This window comes from Herpailurus yagouaroundi, unplaced genomic scaffold (genome assembly GCF_014898765.1).
Source record: "Herpailurus yagouaroundi ecotype Mexico unplaced genomic scaffold, PumYag 29, whole genome shotgun sequence".
NCBI lineage: Eukaryota > Metazoa > Chordata > Mammalia > Carnivora > Felidae > Herpailurus > Herpailurus yagouaroundi.
The window spans coordinates 76,070,044-76,086,992 of NW_024412377.1; the positions used below are offsets into that span (position 1 = coordinate 76,070,044).

The 16,949-nt window shown below is 36.8% G+C and overlaps 1 protein-coding gene across 19 annotated transcripts in view; it reads right to left on the reverse strand.

Moving 5' to 3' along the window:
- The window catches only part of PAM (peptidylglycine alpha-amidating monooxygenase), a 288,055-nt gene that overhangs the window by 117,496 nt on the left and 153,610 nt on the right, over positions 1-16,949 (reverse strand). For all 19 annotated transcript variants that reach the window (XM_040447619.1, XM_040447600.1, XM_040447591.1 and 16 more), the window contains one exon: positions 9,438-9,495. In XM_040447619.1, the coding sequence (XP_040303553.1) occupies positions 9,438-9,495 (58 nt within the window). The remainder of the gene's footprint in view (positions 1-9,437; positions 9,496-16,949) is intronic.

The window sequence follows — 16,949 nt, forward strand, 5'->3', positions numbered from 1 at the left end:
CAGAAGGGAATTTGAAAAAAGCTCTGAGGTGGGAGTAGCTGGCCTTTGTTTTTTATTCACTTAAAATTTATTTTGGTATGTGATGTAATTGTTACCTTATATTCATTTTTATGAAATGGCTTATCTCACTCTATGGACATCTAACTTTTGATCTGACTGTATCCACCTTCTACTCTCTCTCTCTTTTTCAATATCCCTCTGTCAATACACAAGGGGTTTGACAAACAAGAAGATAACTCCTCTGTTTTTTCAGAACCTATGTAGATGATCATATGGTTCTCATCCCCCTTAACTTCTTTTACTATGGGTGGATTATATTGGATTTCCAAAGTTTGAATCATTCTAGGAATTTTGATAATAAACCAACATGGCCAAATGCATTTTATGAAGAATTAAGCTGTTGGGTGCAAAGCAACACGAATTTGAAGTGTCATCTAAAAATCCAGGTGGAAATACCCAGTAGAAGATTGGACTCTTGCTCAAGAAAGAAGTCAGAGAATTACATACTTGGGAACCACTCAAAAATTGAACCCTCAAGCCATGAGGGTGAACAAAAGGCTCAGGACAGAATTTTCAGGAAAGCTCTGAGCTGTCAGGATCTGTGTAGGATACCCCAAGAGTTTTTGTTTTTTGTTTTTTGTTTTTTTTTTTAATATTAAATCACTGTGTGTACTGCTGGGAAACGAGACAAATATTATTTTTGAAAAAAAGTGGGCCATCATTAAATTTATAAAATGAGTTATTAAGCAAAAACATTTAGGGAAGGATGGAGAGGAGACCTGTTGAGAGAAAAACAGATCATGAAGATATACCATCTCTTTGGCTTTTCATTAGGAAGGAAAGTCAAGTGTTTTGCCTGAGCCTCTGCTTATGCAGAGGACTAATTGTCCTTTGTAAAGGGCAAAAATTATTCAAAGTATAACTTCTCTGTCCCTTTTCTGATTTTCTTCTCCTTCTGACATACTGCTTTAAGAACCACTTATTTGCTCCACATTGAAAGCTTACCAGATTAGTGTTTAATTTTAGTTTCTATAATTAGAAACAAATCAATATCTTTAAGAGGTAGTTAACAGAACATTCCTCAGAGTTCCCTCTCATAGAAACTTACTCTCGTGACTCATGCATTCTTCCAGAAACTCAAGATCTCATTTGAATGCTAAGTAAATGACTGGTATAGAGTTGTACATAACCATCTTTTTCACATCCTAAAGAAAGAGTATAATATCAAAGTATTTATATGATTATAGTTCAAAGTACAATTCATTGCAAGTTGAAATGAAAAGTACTGCCAGCAAAAGGAATGTCATATCAAAATGTAAATCTAAAACAAACAGTAGGTGCCATAAAATAAAGCAGGCCTTGGACACTTTCTTTGAAGGGCCTGCTGCCAATGGTGGGGGGTCAACTGGGAAAAGATTATGCTGACAGGTTCATTACCTGGGTTTGCTCCATTCCTACTTATTATTCCTAGCTTTGCAAAACAAGATCCCACCCCTAGTGAATAAGAATGAGGTCTGTTGGGCACAAGATACACATATGACCATGCTAGAGATTTCAACACTACACAAAAAGAATATGGGAAAATATTTTCAAATCACATCTTAAAAGAAGTTCTCCCTTCTTTCTCTCTCTCCCATCATACGCCAAAGAAGTACAGGATCCAAGGGGAAGGGAGCCAGAGGATAATTACGACAACTAACAGGCAGAATAAACAAAGGCAGCCTTGGGATGGCCACAAGCAGGCAGAAGCACAGCCTTGTGAGAATGCAAGGGAATATTCCATGAGATTAAAAAGTGCCACCGACTCTTCTAACTCAATAATAAGATGACAGTTACTTAAGTGAAAATGGAACTTCAGTCTCAATGGGTGTTAGTTCAGACTGCCTGATGTATAAGATCAGAGAGCAGTTTACAGGCAAGCAAGTGTGAGCAAGTCCTGGGAATCAAATATTTCTGAAGGACTAAGACTCCAGAAATAGTAACTCACGCACATTAATTAAAGGAAATGCAATGGCTCTGAAAGTGCGCAGGGTGGAGGACTTCTCAAAGGTTAATGTCATCTGCAATGAAAGACTTGAGAGGATGCGTGTGGGCGACGTACTTAGCAGAGACAGTGAGGTCTATTTTCTGGCGTTCTAAGCAAAATTTGTTCTAACTGCATGAGGTTGTTTGAAATTTATGGCTTCTTTTAACGCACATCAGACACAAATCAGGACCATAAAATTCTCTAAGAATGTGACCTAGGATGGAATTTCATTTAGCACTTGGCTTTCTCTCTGTTTTTCCTTTCCAAGTGGATATCCAGGTCTGCATATCAAATGTTGATGTATCTGCCAGACGTGGGACATGGAAAGATTTTGAAGAACCCACATAGCCAAGTATAGGAACTAGAGACTTAGGAGATATCTATGCACAATCAACCCTAAATTACCACTGAATATAAGAGGTACACCCCTCTCAGCTAAAGATATGCCATAGAGGAATACTATAGACCACCAATAATTAACCTATCAAATAAAAAAGAACTGGCTTTTAAATGCAAGTTTGGATCTTCAGAATTCAGGCATTCTGGAATTATTGCCCATATGTATCATTAGAGATCATTATTGTTCTCTTTGTTTCCTTTTTCCTCCCAGTGGAATCATATTATACATAGTAAATGGTTTCTTTCCTATGCTGTGGATATTTTTACGTGTTATTAAACAATTTTTGTCAATGATACTTTTTATCTAATAGTGTGCATTAGAATTATGCTATGCAGTTCATTAAAAGTAGAGATGCTCAGAGTTAATCCTGGGTCAGTCCACCCCTTCCCCCATCAATATCTCATTTAAATCTAAGAGGTCATTCCAGGCATGTGTACATTTGAAAAGTTTCACAGGTGATTCACAGGTGATTCTGACCCCAGTCGACATTTTTAGTGCCTGAATATATATGTTATATAAGCATGCTTAGAGTTTGGTTAACTCATCTTAGTTAACGTGGACTATGTTACTCTCTTAAAGGCACAGAGCAAACAGTAAGAACAAAGTTTCTTTTAAAATAAATTTATAAAGAAAATTTTTCTGGAAATAATTAGCTGATCCCTCAAAATCAGTGGGTTAAAAGAGATCACTGGAACTCTGTAGTACATCGTACAGCTTCAGCTATATCACCTGAAGTCATTTTAAGGCCGAGGTCTGAAGCAGGCACACAAATGGAGCCTCTGGTGATTACAGTCATGTCTGTGTAGTGTCAGTCTTCTACTACTGTTAGTGTTTCCAGTCATATTCAGTATGGAGACTAGAGACATGTAAGGTTTAAGACATAATAATGTAAAAGAGCTGTTAAAATTTTTAAAAAATGATAGGCCCCAAATCTTAATATCCCTTCCATAAACATTTCTTTGTTTCCCAAAAAATAAAGATTATATATCAAAATCCATTGCAACTGAAGATAAGGCTGTAAACTATCATGAAAGTGTAGGATATGATCACCCTTAATGTTCATAATCTTGCAGCTGGGTCAGAAAGGTTCAGATAAATGTAGAGCTCATAGCAGTACAAACCATTTAGCAGCATGTTAAAAACCCACAGCAATCACATATTATCTTCCACCAGCTTCCTCCAAAACTGTAAAGCAATTCTATACCAAAATAAAGACCTTTTGCTTGAATGTTTTTAAATCAGAATGTTTAATAGATAAATTGTTGTTAACCCTCACTAGCATGGACAATGATGTGCACTTCAGAAAGAATCCCTAATGTGGTTTATGAGGACGTTAAGCTGCTGCTGCCAAATTAAGCAAGAAATAAGACACCTGAGCAAGCCTTTAAATTGAACATGAATTTAAAATGAAATAATCCTTGCCTCTGAATAAAATAATTTAAGCACAAAAAAGATTTAGATTTCTGGATGATATACCTTTTAAAATGGAACTCTTTTGGTATATGTCAGAACCAACCGAATAATCAGTAAATAGACTTTATCAGCCAGGCTGTGCAAGCTAAAATAGTATAAGCTTCATTAATCCCGATATTTGTAACGCCATCCCTCTAGTAGTCCCCTATTAACTTCCTATGGAACAAAATCCATAGCCCCTTCTGACCAGTCTCCTGGTCCGCGACGTTTCCAACATGACAGCTCCCTACACTCACCCTGCACTCCCCTCGGACAGCCCTCTGCACCTAATAACCACCCACGACCACTAGCATTTACTGAGGGCCACCCCCTGCCAGGCTCGCTTATTGCTCACAATGACCCTATGTCTGGTCTTTTCCCCTCAAACAGATGAGCCTTGAGGAGAGACAGGCTGAGTAGCTTGTGTACAGCCCTGCAGCCAGCAGGTGGTGAGGCTCACATTGTGCCCAGTGTGCTCCTTCACTGATCATACTGTTGGCCACCAGAATATTCTCCTCCCCTCTGCAGATCCAAATAGACCATCTTCCCAGATGCAGATAAAATCCTGTCTCTCACATGATGTTTTCTCTGACTAGAACAGTTCACGTTCATCTTTTTAGAGTTGGCCCCTACAGTTGTCCCTACTGAAATAGCAGAAATGGCTACTTCAGAATGACTGTCAAAATGTCATGTACCCTTCACTAATGAAGGGCATTCACACATCGAATACGATTCAGACCCGGGCTTTCTGGATTGGCCCTTTTCCTGGGAGTGTCGGCAGAGGCGGGGGGGGGGGGGGGGGGGTGGGGGGTGGTGGTGGCATTTTGACATTAATGCAATAAAGCAGCACAGTCAACGTGTCAGTTAGTTTCTGGTGATCTCTAGATGTATGTAACGGAAGGCATCTTAACTCTCAGCTTTACAGAATATGATGAGATGGTTCCTACTCCTCCATCTCCCTTTGTTTTATTACTTGAAAGAACCCTGGGCATTATCAGGGGTTGTCATGTTGGAAATGTGGTATTTGGGGGACCAAACAATAGAAGACATCCTAGAAATACTCTGAGACAAGGCAGGCAGCAACATCTTTTCTTTTTTGTTTATGACCAAGCAAATCAGGTTTTATCTGCGCATCAGAGACCTATAGGTGTAGCATATCTTATTTGCACTAGCTCTCCAAGTAACTTTCACTGTGATGCTAGAAAATCTTCTGAGGGTGATTGCGGGAAGATACCCAATGGTCACGTGAAGACACAGACTACAGTTTTCATGTTGGAGAAAATCCTAGAAGAGGGAAAAGAAAAGTTATGCAGGCAACTAATCAGAAGCAGAAAGGTGACAGAATGACTTCATGGGGATAGAGACTCACATGTATGTACACACACACACCTTCTATTTACTGCTGTCATGCCATAAAATGTGATTATCTGAGCACTGTATCCTACCCGACCTTGGTCTTTATAGTCTTGTAATGACCTTATGTAATGACCCATAAACATGATCAAAATTAGACTGCTCCTCTATTTTTTGAGGTAACTCAACATCACCTGAACATGTGCTTTGTTTAAGAAAGGTCACATTCAGAAATATTTAAGTCTCATGGTGCTATTCTGCAGAAGACCTTGTTCTACATTCAAGAGAGAAGCCCAAGGAAAGGAAAAGCAATGAATCATTAGATTAATTTCATCTATTTCTAAATTCAATGGCTTCTACCTCATTTGTATAGTGCAATTTGATAGATAGGGACCCGCCATCATTCACTAAGGAAAAGACACATTTATTTACTGGTCATCCATGTGAGGGAAAGCAAGTGGATGAAGATGACAGTCAAATTTCTTGGCTGAGTGGGCTGCTGTCAGAGTCAATTCCTCAGAGTGTCTGTAAAACACCTTTTAGACAGCATCACAGTTCAGTGGTCAAATGCAGATTTTATCATACCTTCACCCATTCCAATCTGTGATTTCTTATTAAAACAATAAACAAAAGCAGTGCTCTAGGGAAAGCTATGATTCTGTTCAAAGTATAAAAATTATATTTATCTTCATTAGACTATTTCCCCAAACAACTACTTTAATTCACATTTACTAATTCAATGGAGACATATAAATACATCAAAGATGTTGTGCATGCTTATACATAAAAATGCTGGGCATATGCACATATAAATTCTATGACAATTGTGATGGTATCTTCTCAGAATTAAGAAATATGTTTGTCTAAAATGAGTTACATAACTAGTCACACAAGCAGAAAGCCAAAATTATGAATTATTCAAATGCAATTCTGGCTTTTAACACCATGAAGAGAGTTTGTTTTAGTCCTAATAAGCAATCTCAATTGTACTCTGCCTTTTGTGATCTTCTTTAGAAATTTGAAAAGCCAAAGGAGAAAGTTCTTTTCAGATGTTATAATATTTATATTCTTGTCTTTAGAATTCTGCCAGGCTATAATTTCTTTGAATTGGTGTCATACCTCACATCCCCATTGCCTTGCCCAATAACTAGCACACAACAGAATTTTTAAAGTCTGCTGAATGTATGAACAAGTGGCTTTTCTTAAAAAAAGAATTATTCCCTTATATTCAAATAAGAGTAAAATTTAAGGCAAAAAGGTAAAGTGTCTACTAGATGATACATTGTCTTAAAAATAGCCAAGCACAACACTTTTTTTAGTATTCAATCATGTATTGAGCAAGCAATATTGAGTCCCCACCATATTCAGTAGCACATATCCTGCTGGCCTTCAAAAATTGAAAAGGCACAGATAATGAAAGCAGAAAATATAAAATTGATAAATGTCTTAAGAGAAAAATAAAGTAGTAAATGCTTTACAAGTCTTCATTTTCAACCATATCTAATCTTATGATAAGGCATCCTGAGACCTAGAATTTGGGAGAACCCACATATTTCAATCATGGCAAAACCTTGTTTACCACTAGAAGAACTTTCACTCTGGGAATAGGGAAAAGCTATGCATGATCACCCTCCCAACATACAACCTATATATCCACTTTTCCTACTGCAAATCTTTCACCTTTGTGTATCCTGGGTTTCGCTTTGTAGGATGGTTTGAGGTTTATTTTTGTTTTTGACAAAACCGACCAGAGTGTTCCTAGTAGAGACTGAAAGGTAAGGAAATGAAAGAATTGTATTTGATGTAAGACAGAGAAGTGCGATTGCTGTATTTCAGCTCTATCTATCCATTTGATAACTTCTTTCATTTCTTCCCCGATTCACTATCCTCACATCCAAATCTCTTATGACAGGGGAACACACAGCTAGTAAAAATCTTGCTCACGTTCCTTGACCTCTCTGACCCTCCATTTCCTCTCTATAAAATGGCTTAAATATGCTTAGCTGTAAGTATATTAGTGTCTCGTAGGCCCCTGGTAAATGATGGGTGGTAATGAGCTGATTCTATGAACAAGGATCCTATACAAACTATTGCCCTCCTGTTTGATTAAATCAAAGACAGAGATGTTCCTTTGTTTCTCTAATTATAAAGTGGGGCTACCTTCAGGTTTGCCCTAAGAATTAATGAGACAATACATGCAACCTTCCCCTTACTTATTCCCTTATATGAATGATTGTTTGGTTTTCAACTTTCCAGTTCTAATTTGCTTACACCTAAACATCTGTGGTTGCTGGATTATGCAAATAGTAGTAACCACAAATCGCCTGGAGCTAGTACATTAAAGGACTCACACTGAAGATGAAACAACCCTGTTTTGAACAAGTGACAAAATCTTTAGTATTCATGCAATCCTCCCAGCCACAAAGAAAAAAATATATTGAAAATAATTATTAATCTTACAAGATCCTTTAAGGACCTTCAAACTGGGAACAGTTTAATCTGAGAAGGGAGGTGCCTAAGAAAATGCAAAACCATTTGGTACCCTAGTTCTAATATAGTCCTTTATGAGTTTCCCATGAATATTTTCCTTGACTGAATATATTCACTTGTATTTCTCGATTTTAATTTATGTGAAAGTAAACACATTTCTGTTAGGAGAGCAATAACACATTCCAGGATATATATTTATAGTCCTTAGAGTCACCAGCTCTGAAATCATATACTACCACCAACCTCCAGAAACAAGTCAATAACCTCTTAATGTGAGACTTGTAATGTTGCTGTGAAACATGACTTTCATATGCATACAGGCATGGAGATGGCCTTCTCTTCTATGCAAATGTGAAACAAGAGGAATCAAGCTTTCTTGGAGCTTGGAAAGAAAATATAAAATCATACAGAAGAAAACATCATGTAAAAATGCCTTTTAGTGAGTAAATATTATTTTCTCCTAGGCTGCCAAAAATGTGGATATTGAAAAACCTTTACTGTTGATATTTTAATGACGAATTTGTAACCTAAATCACATTTACTATTACACAAGGCACTACAATTATTTTCTCTGTCTTTAAAGTTAAAGTTGAGGATCTGGGAGCATTGTCGTTTCTACCTTTTTTCTTGGTAATATTCGATTATTATACAAAGTGAGGACACACAGGCAATTCTCAACTTCCTAAGGCCTTTCATTCTTAAGAATTAACTCTGGGAACAAATTTGTAGAGTGCTATTCTAAGTTGTATTTTCTGTTGGAATTGCCACCAAAGTGTGTGGAAAAAAATGCACATTGCTCTGGCTTTTCAGGTCTGTAATGTATATTCCTGTGGGAACATCTCATGAAAATTTATCCTCAGATGGCCCCGAGGCAACAGTACACATTTTATAATTCACATAATGGCCGTTTCAGACAGCCTACTTGAAGATTAGTTTCATGGGACCAAAGCACAACTCTCATTACCATTACTTTCTCTCCAAAATTAACATCTCAAACCAGAAAAGTGAAGCAGTGGGAGACAGAAACAAATCCATGAATAATTTGTCAATCACACCTCCTCCCAAACAGTTAAAAGTTTGTCATGAGGATATTTCAATGAAAACAACCTAGATGGAAACAGATGGTATTTTGTCACTTTTCTTATCTGACTTAAAAGCTCAGCTGGGGAAGGACCTGCCATTTATGAGTCCTCTTATTCTACAATAGAAATAACAGGACCAATGTTCCTGCCTTTCCCTATCTCTACCTCCTTCGCTTCTTTCCTTCTCTCAATTTCTCCTTCCTTCCTTTCTATCCATCTACTATTTGACAGGTAAAATCTTAAATTCCCCAATGTTGATTCTAAGTACAGTCGATTTATAGCATGAACCAGCAGGTAAATAAACAGTCTGTTGAGTGGAGCGGAATTAAGCATCCAGCCACAGACAGAAAGCCAATACTATACAAATGGGACCACACGGTATTGGCGACCATTGACATCTGCATGCAACTCCTTAACTACTATTACTCATGAATCTCTCCAGATACAGTTTGCAACCTTGTCTCTGAGTGGCTCTCTCTAGTTTGTTTCTGCATTAGGCATGATAAGTGCATTTTAGAAACTGACAGTAAAAGATTAATATGCTCATAACCATCAAAGAGAACCTTTCACTGATTTCAAATAGCTGCCCTCCCTTCGACCACCCACCCTGGCACACCATCCAATTAATACTTACTCACGAAGGCTTCCTCATCCACCGGCAAGCGCATTGACATGCAGAAGTACGTATCAGACTGGTAGAGAAAGAAAGATACAAAATCTGAATTAATCTGCAGCTAGTAGAGAAGGAAAAATAACAAGTAAAAGCATGGGCTCTATGACTGAAAAAGAACTATTGGCCCAATGAGGTGAAGATGCCTGCTGAATGGGTGTGACCAAGTTAATAGAAGGGCCAAGTCTAGAACTTAGGTACTCCAAACATTTTTCTAAGACTCTTTCCTAATTGACCGCAAATCCTATTTATAACACCAATTATTATGACTGATATTTCTAGTTCTGTCACAGTTAAAAGGCAACATTTTAGATACTTCTATAAAAAGAGTGAAATACTTTATGCACTTGACTTTAAAATGGTAGGTTAGGGGCGCCTGGGTGGCGCAGTCGGTTAAGCGTCCGACTTCAGCCAGGTCACGATCTCACGGTCCGTGAGTTCGAGCCCCGCGTCAGGCTCTGGGCTGATGGCTCAGAGCCTGGAGCCTGTTTCGGATTCTGTGTCTCCCTCTCTCTCTGCCCCTCCCCCGTTCATGCTCTGTCTCTCTCTGTCCCAAAAATAAATAAAAAAAAAATGTTGAAAAAATAAAATAAAATAAAATGGTAGGTTAGTTGGTGTTGACCATCTTCACTGTATGCATAATTATTCAATTTCTTGAATCACTTTACAACTGCCCCAAATATTAATTAGAGAAGTACAATGAAAAAAAGTTGGTCTTAAAAGGTAGTATTATATTTGGTTCTCCCTTACTTTAATATTTTTATGTAGTACATTGAAGAAATCAACATTAACTCAAGTTATTCTTTCTTTTCCAGCAACCAGTCAGTCTCTTACCTAAATGGCCATTTTTCCACTATCAAATGTATTAACACCAAGAATTTTTAGTGATGAAAACTGTAATTTAAGGAGAATGGGATTCTCTTTTCATCTATGCATTCCACTTCATTAGTGGAAGACCTGTGCACCATAGTTGGTAATATACCCAACACAAATACTGCATTTAGTAATTCATACTTCATGGATTATTACTATACAGTGCTGGGATCAAGAGATTCCATAAACATGGATAGAGATCATTTGGGTATCTCTGAACCTACTAGTTAGCGTTGAAAAACTGTGAAATCTGTACCTCTTCTTAAAATTCTGTATTGGGTGGGAAACAAAGAAGTTCAAATATACAGCAAATCAACATCTCAACTTTTGAAAAATTTGATAAATATGGTTCAGTCTTTATTACTATTTTAAAAAACTTTTAATGTCTATTTTTGAGAGAGAGAGAGAGAAAGAGCACAAGTCGGGGAGGGGCAGAGAGAGAGAGGGAGACACAGAATCCAAAGCAGGCTCCAGGATCTGAGCTGTCAGCACAAAGCCCGACACAGGGCTCTAACTCACCAGCTGTGAGATCATGACCTCAGCCGAAGTCGTCAGATGTCCAACCGACTGAGCCACCCAGGCACCCCCATTACTACTCCTATAAATGCCATTTTTTTTTTCTCAATTAAGCAAACTCTTCTGTTTAAAAAATTTTTTTTAATATTTATTCATTTTTTGAGAGAGAGAGAGATAGACAGAGTGAGAGCAGAGGACGAGCAGAGACAGAGGGAAACACAGAATCCAAAGCAGGCTCTAGGCTCCAAGCTGTCAGCACGGAGCCTGACACGGGGCTCGAACCCACGAACTGTGAGATCAAGACCTGAGCCGAAGTCAGCCACTTAACCAACTGACCCACCCAGGCACCCCGAACTCTTTTGTTTCTTTAATGGATTTACAATTATTTAAATTCACCTTTACTTTCCTAAGAAGGAAATATGCTGGGAAATATTGAAGGTTGAACAGTAAGGAGGTTAAGTGACATAAATGATGGACATGTGGCCTGCATATCTAAAACTCGAGAAATACAATGGCAAAATGATGCTTAAAGATCTTAGAATCACACACAATATTGCTCATAAATATTTTTCCAATCTCTGAATTATTACCATTACAAAACGTACCTACTCCATTCTAACATAAAACACAGGAAGTTTAAGATTCTTTGCTATTTGGTCGTCCTGATCTAGAAGCAATTCAGGATTTGGTCGTCCTGATCTAGAAATAATTCAGGACTAGAAGATATTTAGTGGCTACTACAGAGCTGCGGCAACTATTACTATTTCTAAGCCAACAGTTATAGAATGCTTTTTATGTGTCAGGCATAGCTCTTCATGTTTTACTTGTATTATATCATTTAATAACTAAAACAATCAAATATGGTAGATAGATACTATTATGAACTCCATTTAAAGACAGTGAGAATAATCACTAACATTTATTCACAGCACTGCTCTAAACACTTTACATGTATTAACTTCTTTAATCCTCAAAACACATCTCTATGATATGATACTATTATTTTCCATTTTACAGATGAGGAAACTGAGGCAAACTGAGGTTAAGTAACTTTACTGTTTGCTGTAGCCAAAACCTGACAGTAGGCTGATAGGCTCTTGAGTAGTACCCTCCCCCCTTTGCTTTAGAAAGTTGGCAATTATAAATCTTTGCTCTGCCTCTTTGAGATATAAATCTTCTATAAACCAGAACTGTCTTCTGACATTCAATGAGACAATTCTGCTCTGGTTGTCAGCCAGTGGATGCCTTGCTCTAAGTTATATCACTGCTTCCTGTCATGAAGATAGGAGAAGCTTGTTTTTCTTCTGGATAGGTGCCAATGAACAAACCCAGAAGCACTAGTCACATGAACCAACCTCCCTAACACCCCTCAGGGCTGTTCCCTTAGTACCCTCCAAGGCTTCAAAGGTCTTCTGTTCTTTGTTTTGGCAAAGTTGAGTTCAGTCCACACTGGACCTCCTTCACTATTACAATGGTTAATTCTGAAGAAAATCTGTCCTTACCACTTCAACTAGTGCCCACCTGATTTACCTTTGACCCTAACAAGTGCAGGAGCTGGCATCTGAACACAGGCAGTCCGACTAATGCATTACAGATCATTCAAAGCAATATGAACAATTAATGACTTACAAGCAAACATAAAAACAAAAGTCAATTTAGAGTAGCTAAGCATGTATTTGTAATAATAAAGGATCAAAGGTTGCAATTAAATGTAAACTAAACAAAACTTCTTTTATATTTGGATTTAACAGTTTTCGGTTTTATTTTACCTTTCATTTTATTATAAACCATCGCAAGTTGTTTTTGGAATAGTAAGTTATAGGAATAAATACATATATCAAGTATAAAAAGTTGGTTCTTTTGATTAAAAATAAACAAAGCACAATAATGGTTCCATAGACGGAACAAAGGAAACTACTATCATACTCAGAATTGATTGGATCCATGTTGTAATTCTTATTCTCATCAGCAGCTGCACAATTTAAAAGGACAGAATAACTTGGGAATGTCTTCCTCTTACCAATTTTTATTTCTTGGCTTATACCTTCTCTGATAGTGAGAATGTATTCAAATTTCAATGGTTTCTTTCCTTTTCTGTGGAAACCAGTTTAAAAAAAAATGAGGACGAGATGAGGGAGAGCCTCTGCACAATTTGGCAAAATTGTTTTGGGAGAGCAAAGTCTGTTTTATACTTTGATCAATGGTGTACCATGCCCCATCATACTCCGATTTAGTCTTTTACTTATACCCCATTTTTCAAGATAAAAATAATTCTGTTAGAAGAAAAGAAGGTAAAACTTTTTTTTCTAAAAATGAGCACATGAAAAAATAGTATGTATCAAATCAATAATTAGCCTTCAGCTAAAAGCTCTGAAGACCACAGTTTGATGGAACAGAGAATAACAAAAAGTAATTTATTCTTTTCTCTGCAAGTGTAAAAGGTGTCAGTGATTTGTTCTGTAACATTCTGGTAACATAGTTTGGTTCCTAGAATTTAGTTGAGAGCTCAAGATCTATGTAAGATCTATGATCATATGGGATCATATGATCTAATGATCATTTACAGGGTCTAATCGGAGAAGCCATATCTTAAAGATGACTCAGGGCCAAGTTCTGTCCCCCTTAGGCTGGCTGAGTCTGAGTAAGCACTCTTTTTGTGCTACTTTTTCTTCTCACAATTATGCTGTGAGTAGGTCTAACAGGCACTGCATCATTTTTACAGAAATGGAAACTGATTCACAGAAAGGTTATTGATCTACCTAAGGCTACTCAGGTAGTTAGTGTCAGAATAAGGGTTAAAAGTCCTCAAGTTTATGCCTTTAAGACGATTAGAGATAACTATCTATCTTTCTTGCTACTTTCTTGTCATTAATCTAGTTTCTTGCCATTTTAATCTAGTTAAATTGTGATTCTGGAGAGTCTTTGAATCTTCATACCTCTTTTTCTCGAACTATGAGACTAAATCCTGTATTTAAAATTAAATGTAAGACTCTTCATAAGTAAATGAGTAGCTTTTTTTTTTTTTTTTTTTTTTTTTTTTTTTTTTTTTTTTTTTTTGGCAAGACAGGTAATTTGCTGAATAATGGATTGGACAGCGGCCTTTGCCAAACTATTATGAACTCATTATAGCACAGGGAAAGAAAAATTATTTTGGTGATTACAAAATACTGTTTCCTCAATACAGGTTAATATCTATAGCAGGTCACCAAGAAATTTAAATTCCATGCTGTAAACAACGGTCAATATAAAAATTTAAGGCTATAACATATAATTACATAGTTAATTGCTACCAACCTTGTGATAGACAAACTTTTTTAAAAAAACAAAGCCTCTGAAGACAACAATATTAAGAAAACTGGGACAACACATCTCTCAAAGTAATAAAATCATTATATCACTGATATGAACAAGTAACCAGTTATGTTTTTCTTTTTTGCAGGATGACCATCAAGAACACGATTTAATAATATGTTCATCAGATCAATGTAATCTCATACTCTCTGTCAACCAACAATACAAAAAAAAAAAATTAAAATGACTTAAACATTCAATCAGCACTTGGTGTATGATACCTTGTAAAAGGGAAAACATTTACTGAGCCTTCTACTTTATTCTAGGAGCTTTCCATCAGTTATTTGCCATGATAACACTGCCAGGTGGTGTTTAAGCAGACACTGTTTTAAAGGTGGAAAACTGAAGCTCAAACAGGTAAGTAACATGTTTGTGATAAAACAAAATTCGTGAAACTGATGAAATGGAATTTGAACCCAGCTCATTAAAGCACTTCTGTTTCCAATATAGGAAGACAGCTATTAAAAGGTTGTTTTTCAAACCTCTCTAATATTTGAAAAGAAAATTTCAATTCTTAGACACAACTTTAGTTGTTTCTTTGATTAAGGGGAGAAATAAAGAAATCAAAGACACATGACATTTAACAGGACGTTTTAGTCCAAGTCCCCTAAATTTTCAATAGCACCTGAGAGTATTTCATGAAAGCCTGTTGACAAACCGCAAGGAACTAGTCTACAGCCACAGCAATTTAATTTTGCCATTATTTTGTTTCCGTAAAGTAAAGCTATTTGAAAGCATATACATAACTCAGATCAATGCTTCTCTCCAACACGTTCTGTAGACACAAAAATAGCACCTTACTGCCCATTATAATAGCTTCTTCATTTGAACACACTGTCCCAGAAGGGATGCTTCCATAATTCAACCCAAACTACCAATACAACCTTTCACCATTTTCCATGTATCATCATCATGAATCCTCTTTTTCTCTCTGTGGGAAAAACATTGGATCTGAGCTTGGTGCCAGGGGACTGTCTGTAAAATACTGTGGATTCAAACTGCTAACATAAGGCTCAGATGTACAAAAAGGGAGAAATAATGTGAATCTACATAGCTGTGTTTCCCAGTGCTCTCTGTTATGGCACATCAGCCAAATCTGAATCAAGAGGGATATGATATTGCTGATGCTTCTTTACTGCTGCTACTGGGAACTATCCAAGAAAAGCACATTTTTCCAACAAAAGAAATGCACTAGAAATGAAAAAAAAGTACTTATTATTAAAGAACTCCTATTATATTCTATTAAATCAAGCCACTTTAAAACGAGAGTTCTCCCATAGACAATAGGGTTTAGTAACACCTTCCTTACATTATTTAAAAAGTGTTCTTTATTTTGATTTAGTCATTTGTGAGATAGAGATGCAGTGGTTTCTAAGGAATGAGTAGTTAACAAAATCAACTGCTTATTTAAATTAATATGGGACAAACAAAACCATCTGTTCACATAAAACCAGTAATTTTTGTTTTGGGAAACCAGAGGTACTATTCAGATCCTAGTGTTGAACACTATCATTTGATCTTGATTAGATAATATCCTCACTGATATAGCCTCATATATATATATATATATATATATATATATTAATTTATATTTGAGAGAGAGAGAGACAGTGTGTGTGTGTGAGAGAGAGAGAGCGAGAAGGGGAAGGGCGGAGAGAAGAGAGAGATGGAGACAGACTCTGAAGCAGGTTCCAGGCTCTGAGCTGTCAGCACAGAGCCCAATGTGGGCCTCAAACTTATGAACCGCGAGATCATGACCTGAGCCAAAGTTGGACACTTAATCAATTGAACCACCCAGGCACCCCCCTCGCTGTCTTTATATTGTTTGAGCTTGAAAAATCCCTGCAGACAACCTCTCTTAAGGAGACTACTCAGTGTAATGACACAAACAGGTTTACAAATAGACAACATGACCCAGTTTTACCTGGACATGTTTATTTCTGTGACCCTTTGCAAATTGGTTGTTTTCTGTTAATAGGCCACAACCTGTAGAAATATTATGTTGTGTATGGTACGGTCTCTGGTAACCTTTCTCAGACATCCCTTGCTAAATAACCATTGGAGGAAGATGAGGAATAAAAAACTCTTTAATTAAAAAAAAAAGTGTACTTCTCTAAAACCAGAACTTAAGATACTGACAGATAAAATCCCTTAAACTGTCATTTTGTATATAGTCTATCTTCATTTTTCCCTTGCTGTTGTCTTTCCCTTACCATATAAATAAAAAATATGTGTCTATTTATATTTGTATTCATTAGGCTCTGGAAGAAATAGTCATCGTGAAGATTTTATGTTAAAACATTCCCAAATTGACTAAAAGAAAGTATTCTCCAAATTGTTCCACACTTGCCCTAATATTAAGCTATAAGCCCCAGCCCCACGTACTTTTTGGATGTTTAGCCCAATCTAGAATGTAATCTTCTTGTAACAGTGTCTGTTTTGCATCCTATTTAGAATAATATCTGGCACATACTGGGAGCTCTATAAATATTTGCTGAATTTTGCATGTACCTTCCTCCTTTGGTGGCAATAAGCTGACAATTTAAGAAAGGCTGAACTGAAACCTGTATTATAGATGCTGCCTAATTAGGGTTTTATACAGCATCACTTTTTCATATGAATTTCATCCTTCAGTTGATTCATCCCAGAATCCCATTTGCATTTTTAAACTATAATCACACTGTGGCTGATGATGACAAGATTCTTAATGCCAACTAGCTCAAGTGGAAGCTACTT